Below are 12,757 nucleotides of genomic sequence, written 5' to 3'. Positions count from 1 at the left end.
ATTGGTGTGTTGATTTATTGTGTATTATTTTCCCATGTTCCTAGTATTATCAATGACAGTTATTAAAATACACCTAATAGAAGATCCCTAACTGGTGTAATGCTGCCCAGTTCTGTTGACTTCAGGGGAGCTATGCTAATAAAAATATATTCAGCCCATTCAGCAAAAAAAAAATTGTTTTTCTTTTTTCCCTTTTTTTTTCTTTCTTTCTTTCTTTTTTTTTTCTTTTTTTCCTTCCCCATTGTAATTCAGGAAGCCAGCTAATTTCACTCCCCCAGAAAAGCCTGGAAGCAAAATGTAACTCCTGATTTACCAGTGTGCATATATTATTTCACCTGTGTTACACCTTACTGCTCCCTCAGGCTGCCACACATTGTTGTGTCCTGCTGCAGCATTCAGTGGGTTTAGGCTCTCAAAGAAAGCACGCAAGAATGAAGAGGACGGATCGTTATCACCTACTAAGCTGCGAAACACCTCCCCTGGAATGATGATGGAAACCTTAACACTCCAGTCATCTAAAATTGGACCGGCTAATGTACTACATGTACTTGCACCAAAAGGTTCTTCATTGGCAAGAAGATGCAAAAGGAATCTGTTGCAGTTAAAAGGATTTAGTACAAAGAAATGCAAAAATGCTTGAAACCTAGATGGTGGAAGAAAAATAAACATGACCAGAAGACATCAGTTTGAATCTTAACATTGCTGATCAAGCTTCATATTTTCTGCATGAAATTTCTGAATTTCAGGCAAGAAAGTATGTAGTGCATGGGAAGGGAGACTGAGAAGGCAACCAGGAAAGCTGCTAGTGTCTCATCAGACAAAGCTGCGGGGAACACGTAACTGATGCCAGGATAGAAGAACATTAGGAGCAGCACAGGATGCCAGGGCAACTACTTTAATTTGCCCTGAAATTATATCAATCACATTTAACTAGTGATTTTTTATTTTTTTTTTAATTCTTAACTCACAACTAAATTGATTGGTACTAAATGCATGGCTCTCCATCTTTTTAGATACCATTGCTCTAGTAATGACTCACATTACTCACTGCCTCTATCCTTGGGGTTTTAGTGAATGAACTACATATTAAGCAATTGCACTTTACAATGATTACACTTTACAAAATCACCAGAGGGACAAAACCTGGCATCAGAGCTTCCTACTCACATGAAACATTCAGAGAAAAGACACAGCATAACTTCATAAAGAAAGGTGCTCTGAACTGGGACTTCCTAGGTTTGCTAAAGTCATTACAAATACGAGGATTTCAGGAAATTACTGTAATTAATTACAGTCAAGGAATGAAATATAGATATTCATGGTAAGCAATAATCCTCTCTGATCCTTATGCTCAGGATCATATTTTGTGGGACCAGTGGTATTAGGATCTGCTGTAGCAAAAGCTCATTGCAGATTTCTGTGTGAGATCAAACCTACATTTTTCAAGGAACTTCCAACTCCTGTTCTGTAATAACCTTCCAGAAATAAACACAGGGTAAACAATGCAGCATTATCTCTCATATCTCAAAAAAACTTGGAAAAAATACAGCTCTAACAGACAGGTGAACTTTCGCTGTGCACTTTATGGGTATGAAATTTATAGTTAGCTGAGGTATCTATCTTGCAGCTCACCCACCAAGAATAATCATCTAAAGGGCTGCTATAAGTTGCTGATACTCCTCCTCCAACCTCCCAATTTGGCTTCTTCTTCCAAAAAGCCTCTTCCGCAGCCTCTGCATTCAGAGCATTGAGGGGAAGGAAAGAGATGCTTCTCCAGCCTCCGTGGTCACTAAAGTAAAGCTCTGTTCCAAATCCCTCATACTGCTCTTTATGGTGCTTTTAGCTCTAAAAGCTAAGGAGCTAAACCAACTGTGAAACTTTCATTGTCTCCCTCTAAAACTGTCAGTAAAAAAGTCATGTCTTCTCTGTATGAAATTGTAAGACGTCGGTATTTTGAGGAGCGTGTTAACTAAACACCCTTCAAATTGTGTCCGTCCCAAATCCCTCCACTTACGTCTCTCCAAAGTTCCCACGCACAACTTAGTTTTCCACTTCAGGGAACCAAAAATGCCTGGGGCAGTTTATAACCTAACTTGGATGAAGATGCCACAGGCCATATAGATCTCTCTCATGCTGTTGCAACAAGGTGGCATTAAAGGCCCCTCTAGTCCGGTTCTGTCTCGCAATGGCAGATACTTGGGGAAGAAAAAAGCACAGCGCACAGAGCAATCTTTCCATCCCCTCCTGAGCCTACAAATAAAATACAGTACCCTTCAGAAACTGGGTAAGGCTCTCTTGCAGCAGCTCTTCCTCTAGGCATTTTGAAATAAATCCTTTGAGGATTATTGATAGTTTCACGTAATAATATTTTTCAGTGCCTTTTCTGCTTCCACTCTTCCCATGATAATCACTCCTGTTCCCCTCGCTCCTCTCCCTCCAATAATCTTATTTTCAATAAAGTTCACATATTCACTACTGAAAGTTTGTGCACCACTCAAACATAGTGTGGCACATGGCAACTATTCTATATGAGTGCTTTTATTTCTAAGACAAACATATAGCAAATGTTTCCCTAATCCCTGGGTCCCCATTAAACTTTCTGCTGTCTCTATGCTCTTTGGCAGCTGTATCTTCCAGCTCATCTACCCATTTCAGCTTTATCTTTAGCATTCTCTATTTGAACAGTATGCTACATTTCTTCCCTTCATTTCCTGCCCATAGCTGTACCCAACACTCGTTGCAACAACTCAAAAGTTCTGTCCTCTCCTTTTTTTCTCTTCCCTTTCCAGACACAAACGGCATTTTAAATCACACCACTCCCCAAATGTTCATAGTTCTATAAACTCTGCCTCTTTTCTGATGAATTTTTATATTAATACACTTCATAAGTGGCTTTTCTAGTTTCTTTGGTTTATTTAATTATAAAACAAGCGCTCTGAACAAACTGGTTGGTGAGTCACAGGGACTGCAACCTTTCCTAGTTTGGAGTTTCCAGATCATGTTATTAAACATGCAACTAAATTCTTTTTTTTAACTGTGACTTTCTGGAGCAGGAGTACAGTACTTCCTCACTCCCCTACAGCTCTGACTGCTTTGTCTGAATGACTAAAGAGACGGGCTATATCTACACAGCAATCTCTTTGCAAGGCCGTCCCCTCTTCACGGTATTTCTACATACCATGTATTTACACCAGACCAGTTCAAAAACATTCAGTTCTAGTGCGGCAACCCTTTGCACTCTGTTATATGAAGTTACCATGTTTTAGTTGATCTATACTAAATGGTCTTGTACAGATGTTGTGTGACAGTAATAGCTGAGAGTTGTTCGTCTTTAAATAAAGAGGACTAAATAATGCTCACTGGCACTAGTGTTAAGAGCTTCTTAGGTACAACGCTACGCGGAAGAGTATGCTTTGCTCCCAGGCAGAAATGTGATTGCCATGAGGCAATGCTGTGTTAGTGATGCGGTCTGCTGGAAGAAACAAACGTTTCTTGAATTTTTGCAGTTCTACCCTACCATCTGCAAAAGCAAGAATGTGGTTTCTGGCCTCCTAACAAATTTCTTACACATCACTATAGAGTATAGCAGAATGCAGCAGCAATGTAAATACTTGACTGTGCATCTAGAAATCCTCTGAATGGGAGATTCCTCACTTTTAATCTCAAATTTCTGGGGTGCTTCTATTAAAACCATCCATCAAGCCCAAAGAAAGAAACTGTCATGAGGACTAAACTCATCCATCCACAGAAATGCTTGATAAGAAGTGTTACATGCAAAATGTAAGGCTACTTAACTGAGACAATTATATGCAAGTTTGTATGGTAGTTCATGAGTTTACGTACGCCTGAATCACCTGCATTTCATAGGATTTCATCAATTTCATATTTGGCAGCTATGCTGAAGTACTACTGACAGTGGCTAATTCACAGCTGCGTCTCCTATTTCCTCAGATCCAAGGATAAAAGCTTCCTGATTTATTATTATTGCAATTTTTAAATTCTAGTTTCTTCTGTCAAGCTTCATTCAGTTCTGCATTTCAGGACCAAAACAGCGTATGGCATTGCTGAATGTAACACTGTATTAATTTTCTATTGAATATGAAGAGGCTTTTCCTGAAACACAAAGCAATCTCCAGCTACTGCTTTTAAATCATACACAGCACTTAAGCAGTCAAATAAACAGACTGGATGAGAAAACCAACTCTGAGAAACGTTAGGAAGGAAATCTTAAAGAAGTGTTTACAGGAACATGACAGCACTTCATGGGAACTGTATGCATTAGAATGTAACTGGAAGTGCAAAGATGTAATTCTCATCCTTTAATCTTTCTTCTGCTCTCTTAATTCCCATTTCACTTTGCCTACTTTACGTGGGATAACAACAGGACTACTGTAAGCGAAACTGAAAGCCACCATGTCAAAGGTCCGTAGGGGTTGAACATTCATTTCAAAAGAATCTTCAGAGTATTTGTTCAAATGTGCCAACATTTTATTCTGATTAAGGCAATAAGATGTAACAGCCTAAACATAAACCTCAAGTTATGGAGTAAGAACTACTCAAAACTAGACAAAGAGTGGCCATTACAAAAGAAAATAAAAAAACAGGAAAACATTTTCAATGTGAAAAAGGTATCAAAAAACCACAACAGCAAGACAAAATATACCAGCTCTACAAACTACAAAGGGCAGAGAAATGCATATTTTTATAGCACTAATGTAACTTTTTTATCTATCAGTCTTCAACAGGATTTACAGGCTCCAGTTCTACTCTGGGAGAGACTCCTTAAAAAAAGGCAATGCAACTCCATATGACTTTTGCTGCTCAAGCTTCTTATTCTCAAGGTGCACTTTTTCAGCATCCTTCATTCATTTTCGCTTCATTCAAAGACAGGAGATCTGAGTACACACAAGGAGCATATAGGTTGGAAAAGCATTTTTACAGTACTACTTCTGACATAAGCTTCATTTCATATGACGCTCTCCATAGAGATAACAGACTCTTCAAGCAGTCAAACTCATGCCAAAATATTGGAAAACTGTAGTCTTTGCCAGCATTGCCAAAAAATTTCTTCTCTAATTTCCCATTCCTCAGCTTTCAGAATCTACAAATATATGAACAGCAGCACAGTGATGACAGTAGCATATGTCCCAGGGCTTTTCTTTTTCCCCCTTATTTTTTAAATGAAAATATAACAGAAAGAGAGAAAACATGCCCCACTACACAGCGAACTGAATTTTTATTTCTACGTTCAAGCACTTTAAATCTGCTATTTTTCTCTAGACATCTCTAAACAGTTCTGGATAAGCTCTACAATCTTGGTGAACTGCTTTTGGAGTCCCACTGCTGAGATACGTTCCTCAATTCTACAGACCAGCACTGTTAGTAGTGAAGAACTGTGCAAAACAGAGGTTATGTTCTGCAATGAGCTCGGAGGGCGCAGCAGGAGTTCCCCAAGATTTTACACATCTTTTTTTAGTGCACTGTTACAGGTAGTCCTGAAGGTCTGGTTGCTGGCCTTTGTCTTCTGGCAATCAGATGTCACTGCTTTTCTTTTAACCAGTTCTCAACTTTGTGTCCGTATTCAGAAAACACCTACAGGTGCTACTTTTGGAAAAAATTTTTTTTTTTGAAGATGTTTATTTCTTTGCTGGTGCAAAAATATGGCTCACAACATGTTCCCACCTCAAAGTCACAAGTGGTCTTCATCCTGCGACTTCAAAGCTTGTAGCCAAGATAATGCTTTTTTTTCAAAGACTGGCACCTGTTAATAGAGAAGAATTGCTTAGATAAGGCAGGGAGTGGAAAATGCCCATATCTTCATGGAGTTGTAAAGTGAGAGGGTCTTGTTAAGTTGGAAAAGAGGAAGATGTGGTGATGATAAGATAGTTAAAAATGAGTTCAGCTGCCTAACGCCATCCACGTCACACAACTGGTGACTTCATTTGGGCTTGAATATACACTGCCTTCTTTGTGCAATCCATCTGATGTGCTTTCAAGCTATGAATTAACACACAACAGAGCCCCAGCTGTTTTGGTACTTGGGAAAGATATGACCTGAATAAATGGTCTCTTTCTAAGATAATTGTGTAACCCTGGTGTCAGTGGCCTGATTTCAAAGGCATTGATTTCAATAGTTAGTAGGGGCATGCGTTTTTAGGTAATCAATCTATTAATTTATGTGTTTATGAATGTGCATAAAGATGTATGATGTGGGGTACCCTTTCTGAAAGTCCTCCTCTGAAAGGTGTAGGGCTAATATATACACCTTGTGAAACATGGCTACTCTCCAAACACTATATACAATGTAGGTCCCAAACCCTGGTAAGTAATAATACATTACAAAGGGTCAGTGAAATTCCTCTTACTGCTCAAAAGTGCACAAATTTAGCCTCCTGAGTCCAGTATCTATGCAACCGAATCCCCCTAAAACCAAAGTTCTCTCTCCTGAAACACGTGCCCACAGTCACTGACAGGACCATGTGTGTTACATGGCAATAGGACGTATTTCATAGTAAAGAAGTGTGACTCACTTTTCAAATCGAATGTAAGAGAGAGAACTACAAAATTTCACTTAGTTCCAAAGATAACTAAGAAGCAGGCTACATTCAAGCTATACTCAAGGTCAACATTTTGGTCTCTAGGAAAGGAGAGGTAAAGCAAACCAATCAACCCCAAATACCTAGCTCTCATTTCACCAGTTTCTTCTGTATGCCAAACCAACACAGACTAAACAAAAATGTCAAGGGAAACTGTGAAAAAACACAAGAGCCTGAGGATTCCATGAATCAGACGATTTAGTCAGGGAAATGGATAAAAGTGCCTGTAACAGTTTTCTGTGCCTGTACCAACTTCTCCTCAGATCAGTTTTGGTAAGTGGTAGATTCACCAACAGAAGTTTTGAATTCAGGATATTTTAACATTAAGAAAAAAAGTTTTTTTTTGTTTTTTTTTTAATAGGGCAATAAAATTAATTAGCAAAAGAGCTCACACACATGGGAATACAGAAGCATATGGATTTTCTCCCTGAATTTCCAAGCAGAAAGACATATTTTGGCACATATCACAGAGTCCTTTTGTAGCACATGAAAAACCCAGCTTTCTCATAGCTGCACAAAGTAAAGTTTAGTTCCTCCTTGTTAAGACCAGCTTTAGAACTGAAACATTTAGTGCCTTATGTGTTATTTATGTTACTATATGTATGAATATACAGAGTTTGCCATGCCACTTTTTGTGAGTAATAAATGTGATCTCTAATCAGACTGAGAACAGAACTCCAAACACAGCTTTGCAACTTCTTACTTTACCATCCTTACTTGTGAACATGTTAGGATTTGAAGAGGGATTTTTTTTATGAGAAAAAGGCTTAAAAAAAAAAAAGCAAAAAAAAAAGCCTAAAACTATTTGTCTTTTACACGTTCTTTGTAATATTTAGTACTGGAAAGAAATAGAAAAGATATTCTTCCAACATAAAAAGACTGAGTATGCTAATAGCATTGCCATCACTAACAAAAGCAAATGACAAATGACATCAGCATCTATAAATTTCAAAGTTCTTATTCCATATTCCTTATTAAACTTAAGCAGCTGGAACCAGCACAGAGATAGTGAAATAGCATTCTAGAATTCCACATTTTCTTGAAATGAAGTCACAGTAACATGCTAATTACTCCATGATAATTTCCATAATTACAGGCTGTTGTTATAAGCACAGGACTCTGACTTCACTGCAGAATTAAGCTGGAGAAGGATCTAGGCGGTGAAGGAGAGAGTTTTTACAGGAACACTTATGAACAGTCTTCAGCATTTTCAAAAAGACCCAATGAACATTGTCTGATATACTCTTCATTCTGAAAAACCTCTCATCTTTCAAATCTGATTTGAAAGTCTTTTTTTCAAAACATCAGTAGCATTCCTGTTTATAAACTTGGTAGAAAACTAATGCTTCTTTATTTTTATGGTAGAACTGACTATCACAAAAAAGCTTAAAAATCTTTCAGAAAATGAATGACCCATAGGTACTGGTGGTCACAACCATCCAGGTGTTCTGACTCAATCCAAATTTCAACCAGTGCCCACCAGGGCTTAAAGTACCGGCCGGAGAACTGTAAATGAATTCCAACTGCTTTCCTACAGTAAGTCCCTCAAATAATTTGATGAACTTGGGGAAATCAAAGAATAACTTAACTTCCTAATAAAGACAGGAAAGAACATGCCATCTCCTTTCCACATAGGCAAGCAGCCAGTTGCTTCTTAGCTTTGGCAACAAATGACATTACATACATATTCCACAAACAAGATATATAGGGTTCTTCCGTGGCATCCTTCTACCTGTTTTCATTTCATTCTGAATTTGTCCTGTCACAGCTACTGAACCATGCACTGGAACCAGGAAAATGGGTTGAAGCCAAAGAACACCGTACAGTACCAGTGTTACATACCTGTATTTTACTAATGTCATTTCTACCCAAGTGGGGCAAACCCAGCTCTACTCTAGTAGTTGCCACATGATCTTCTTGGCAGATAACTGTTCCTTAGACCTTTTATGACTATTATCCACTTCAGTGTTTGACATACCCAAATTATAGCACCAAGTATTTTTGCTAATAGTTTTCATAGCATAAGGCTCCTAAGCCTCCTTAGAAACACTAAGCTTACCCTCTATTCTCTGCCACCTTGTTAGCTTTTAGTTCAGTTCGATCTGAAAATAAAAACACTCAAATGAATCACAACTTAATTAAAATTCTCATATGTATTATGTCAGTTACAGTTATGCAATGGCCAAATATTAGTAAATTCATAGCTAATATTAAATTAAAACTCTGGAAAAAAACAGTGACAAACAGCTCCATGGCATGTACCATTCCTACCATGGGGATAATGCTTACCCTTTGTCCAGAGGGGCAGTGGAAACAAGTATAAATATAGAAAATGTCTCAAAACTGCAAATCTAAGCCTATGTTACTGGTCTAAAACTGTCACTGACTTTCACTAAATTATTCAGATCCAAACATAAGCAATGATTTAGGACATCAATTTATAACTTAATGCTGGTGACCCTGTACCAGTCAGGCTGGCTTGCTTTCTGTCCACAAAGCAAACTATAGAGTGGCAATATTTTATCACTGGTCATACAAGAGCATGTAAATATATTTTTTTAAAGATATACAATTCCCCAAATTCAGCTGTGGCTAAATATTTCTCACCTAGATTTCAGTAATTTTAAACAAAATAAATACCAAGCCTTTTCTGTTTGGATGCTTTGCTTTGTTTTTCCAGCCTGAATGAGTCTACAGATATTTTCTTAGTTATACAAGGCCAATGTTTCACTTTGCAAACATTAAAGATGAAGGAACACTTGAAGCTTCAGCACCAGAAAGAAAACAAGGAAGAGTGCAGAGGGTAGCTCCATTTGGAAGCACAGACCTATAACAATTACTGTTCCAGTTTGTTACAAGTAGCTCAAAAATCCTTTTATTCTAAGTAGTCCTATTGTTATTGTCAATCAAAGTGATTCTCACATGAGATCACACCTTTAATACCCTAGACTTGATACAGTTTGTCATCTTGAAGAACAGCAACACAGAACAGTTCCCCATAAACACTGGAGAGATCAGAATACTTGTAACCTCTTGCAAAACATCATCTTAGTTCATGCAAACCTTTGCCTTTTTCCTTAGAAAAAGGAGTCTACTATACTGTGATTTTGTTCCTGTGATGTTTTGTTGTTGGAGTGTTGACTTCTTGACCTAAAGTGTTTTATTTATTTGTTAGATTGAACGAGGGTAAGGAGAGAGGAGAAGCACCGTAATATTAGCTGATTGAACAACATTGCTTGCGATGACACTGATGACTTCCCCTGTTTGTCTCCAATCTCCCTTTACTATCTTCATTTTGCTGCCTTTTTCCTTTTTCCAGAGTGCTGTCAACAGAGCTGTGAGAGTTCATTCTTTTGAGAGAATAACATTGCTGATTTCCTTTAACTCTTTACTTCCATAGGAAGCAGATACCTGGCAGATTTGCAAGAGAATGCTAAATCAACTATGGAAGTTCTGTACTGTTGTCTGTTTCTGAGAGAGTCGTAGAAGTTCTTCTCTAATTGCTTTTATAAGAGAGGCTGAAGAATGACTCGGTTGGAGATCCTCAGTGGAACTGGTGGTGTAGCAAAGCCCCTGGCCCTGAAGGCTGTTGTGTGGAAGCTGAGCAGGGGGTGCCGAAGGCTGCCTGGCTGAAGTCCTCGGCATCTGGAATACTGGTGAGGAGGAATATTCTTGGTGTCCATGCGTATGCGTCTGGAAAAAGGTAGAAAACATTATTGTACTCTGAGCAAATATGATTACCCCACAAAAGAGAAAAAAGCAAAAAGGCAAAGAACAGAGGGAAAGCAGCATGGAGATGTTTCTATTTGCTGCCGCTGTTCTTTTGTATGGATGAGTGATTCCTCTATGGAGCACAAAACAACAAGCATACATAAAATTGCTGGACTGCCTCAAGTTCAAGGATTTTCAAAATCTCTTTGAACATCCACAGGAAGTCTGGCCCTCTCCTATTGTCTGATACTTTTACTGGAAAGAGATGGGGAGAAAAAACACAGCACTGGAATTATTCAAGGGAGTTGGCTTCACTTCCTTTGCCTTGCCATGAACTTCCTAAAAGACAGCAGGCAAAACACTATCTTCCGAGGAGTCACTTCTCCCTACGCTCTATGGTATAGAGAGACTACTATTTTTCCCCACTCATTTTCCCCCACTGTCTGGCTTGCCTGATCAGACCATACACTTGAGAGGACCCCGTGGCTGACCAGTGCACAGGAAAATTTGGTCAACAGAAGAAGCAGCAGGAGAAAATGATTCAAATCAGAAAGATTAAATTTCCCATAATCTACAGCTGACTTCTACACATTGGAGAAAAACTATCCCAATATAGGGACAATCATTACTTCAAAGAAAAAAGGGATTACTTCTACTTTTGTTCAGTCACATATATTCTCTCATGAAACAAAAGAGGAACAAAATGGAAGCCTGAATTTATGGGCTCATACATATGGCAGAAAACATTTACACTAAAACGAAGCATGACTTTACAGTACACTAAGTGAATGAAGTTACAATAAACTAAGTGACTGTATTGACTCCCGGTGTAGACACAAACCAGTGTACCTTTTGAAATCCTAAATTCCAGTTGAGGTTCCAAAAGCAAGTGTTTCTTCCTGGCTAGTTTCTGTGAAGGCTGAGCTATTGCCAGGAGGAAACACTGGACACAGACAACATAAGGCTGCCTGCACGCACCCTACTGAAATTACAACTCTGTGCAAAGTGGCACAATTTCCTTTCAAAGGGTCCGTGTTGGAGGATGAAGAACAACTAGTTCCAGCAGAGTTCAGATCACAGTTATCAGAGTTTAGTGAGCACTAACTTCCTCTGTGGATAAGCATTAAGCAACAGAAGAGAGGGCAACATTGTGAGAGAAGAAATGCAAACAAGGTCAGCTAAAAGAAGATTTCTGGAGAAGGGGAGAGGGGAATGAAGGTATTAGGAGAGCCTGGGTAAAATCTGGGAGACCTAGAGCTACTGCGACAGCAGCATGCAGGAAAGAAAAAAGCAGGAGAGTATGCTGCTTTATGTCTCTCATAATATGAATGAAAAAAATCTAAGTTCACAATTGAACTAATCACACTCTGACTCCCTTGTGTAGCTCATGCAGAGCATGGATCATTTACACATTTAATTTGAGAAGAGAGGTAAAGAGGAAAAGAGGCTTTAATAGAAGAATGGTAGGTAAAGAAGGTTTTCCAAGTCACATCCAATCTTACTTCTTATAAGAGAGAGGTGATTTTAGTATGAGAAAGGAATGAATAGCTCTCTTGATTGTTCCAAATTATTGTAGCTGGCACTGAAACCTGAAACTGCTGCTCACATGCAGTCTTGAGTTAGCAAACCTGACAAGTACTCTGTGGGTTTATAAAAAAGAGATGATATAAAAAAATTAAAACAGTAATTCCTTGTCACGTGAGCTTTAAAAGCAAATTAAATCGTGCTCAGGTTACTTTCACATTAAAATACACTATATGATTCAGCTCCTGTCTCATACAGCACTGAGTACCATAAGAACTGTTTCCTAAGGGAAGTTAGAAAGAACATCTGCCGACTACAGTAGCTACTTTTTAACATTAAGGATATCTGAACTTTCTTAAATAGCTCATAAAAATAAAAGTGTGTATTTTTGTAATTTAATTTATAATACCAGAATTAAATAAGCCTGAGGATTTTCAAAAACACAGATTAGTTTAGAAACGTCACCTGCACAGCACTACAACAGCAAAATAAAGACAGTCCATCAGTAAAAAGGACAGAAGAATTTTTGCTTCTTTCTTTTGCATTTCTTTTTGAAAAGAAATATATACTTATACATAATATGTATATTTACACATATAACAGTATAGTTTTATATATTTAAATTATATTTTTATACACAAAAACCTCTATATGATTAATGGTAATATAAAATAATTGACAAAAATACCTTACTGAGTCTTCTTCCAGTTAGAAGATCCTTGCTACTTCTTAATAAATTCTATTTTGGTAGTGAGTAAAAATAATACTTGTTCATTTAGCATTGTTTCTTTTGGAAATAAGATTTATGAGATCGTATGGTCTATTTGTTCATTTCCACTTAATTGCTAAATTCTCTGGACAATTTCAAGCGAACTTGATGTAGGGAGAGATATCAAAGACTGCTTTTATATACATATATGTGTGTA

At 37.9% G+C, this 12,757-nt stretch overlaps 1 protein-coding gene across 1 annotated transcript in view; it reads right to left on the bottom strand.

The window, feature by feature from the left end:
* Positions 1–9,242: 9,242 nt before the first annotated feature.
* The window catches only part of KIAA1549 (KIAA1549 ortholog), an 81,631-nt gene continuing 78,116 nt past the window's right edge, over positions 9,243–12,757 (bottom strand). Inside the window, exon 20 of the mRNA XM_062598793.1 lies at positions 9,243–10,289. Within this exon, the coding sequence (XP_062454777.1) occupies positions 10,035–10,289 (255 nt within the window). The 3' untranslated portion in view covers positions 9,243–10,034. The remainder of the gene's footprint in view (positions 10,290–12,757) is intronic.

This window comes from Rhea pennata, chromosome 1, assembly GCF_028389875.1.
Source record: "Rhea pennata isolate bPtePen1 chromosome 1, bPtePen1.pri, whole genome shotgun sequence".
NCBI classification, from domain to species: Eukaryota; Metazoa; Chordata; class Aves; order Rheiformes; family Rheidae; genus Rhea; species Rhea pennata.
Note: the sequence above shows the minus strand (reverse complement) of the source record. Positions and strands in the feature narration are given on the sequence as shown.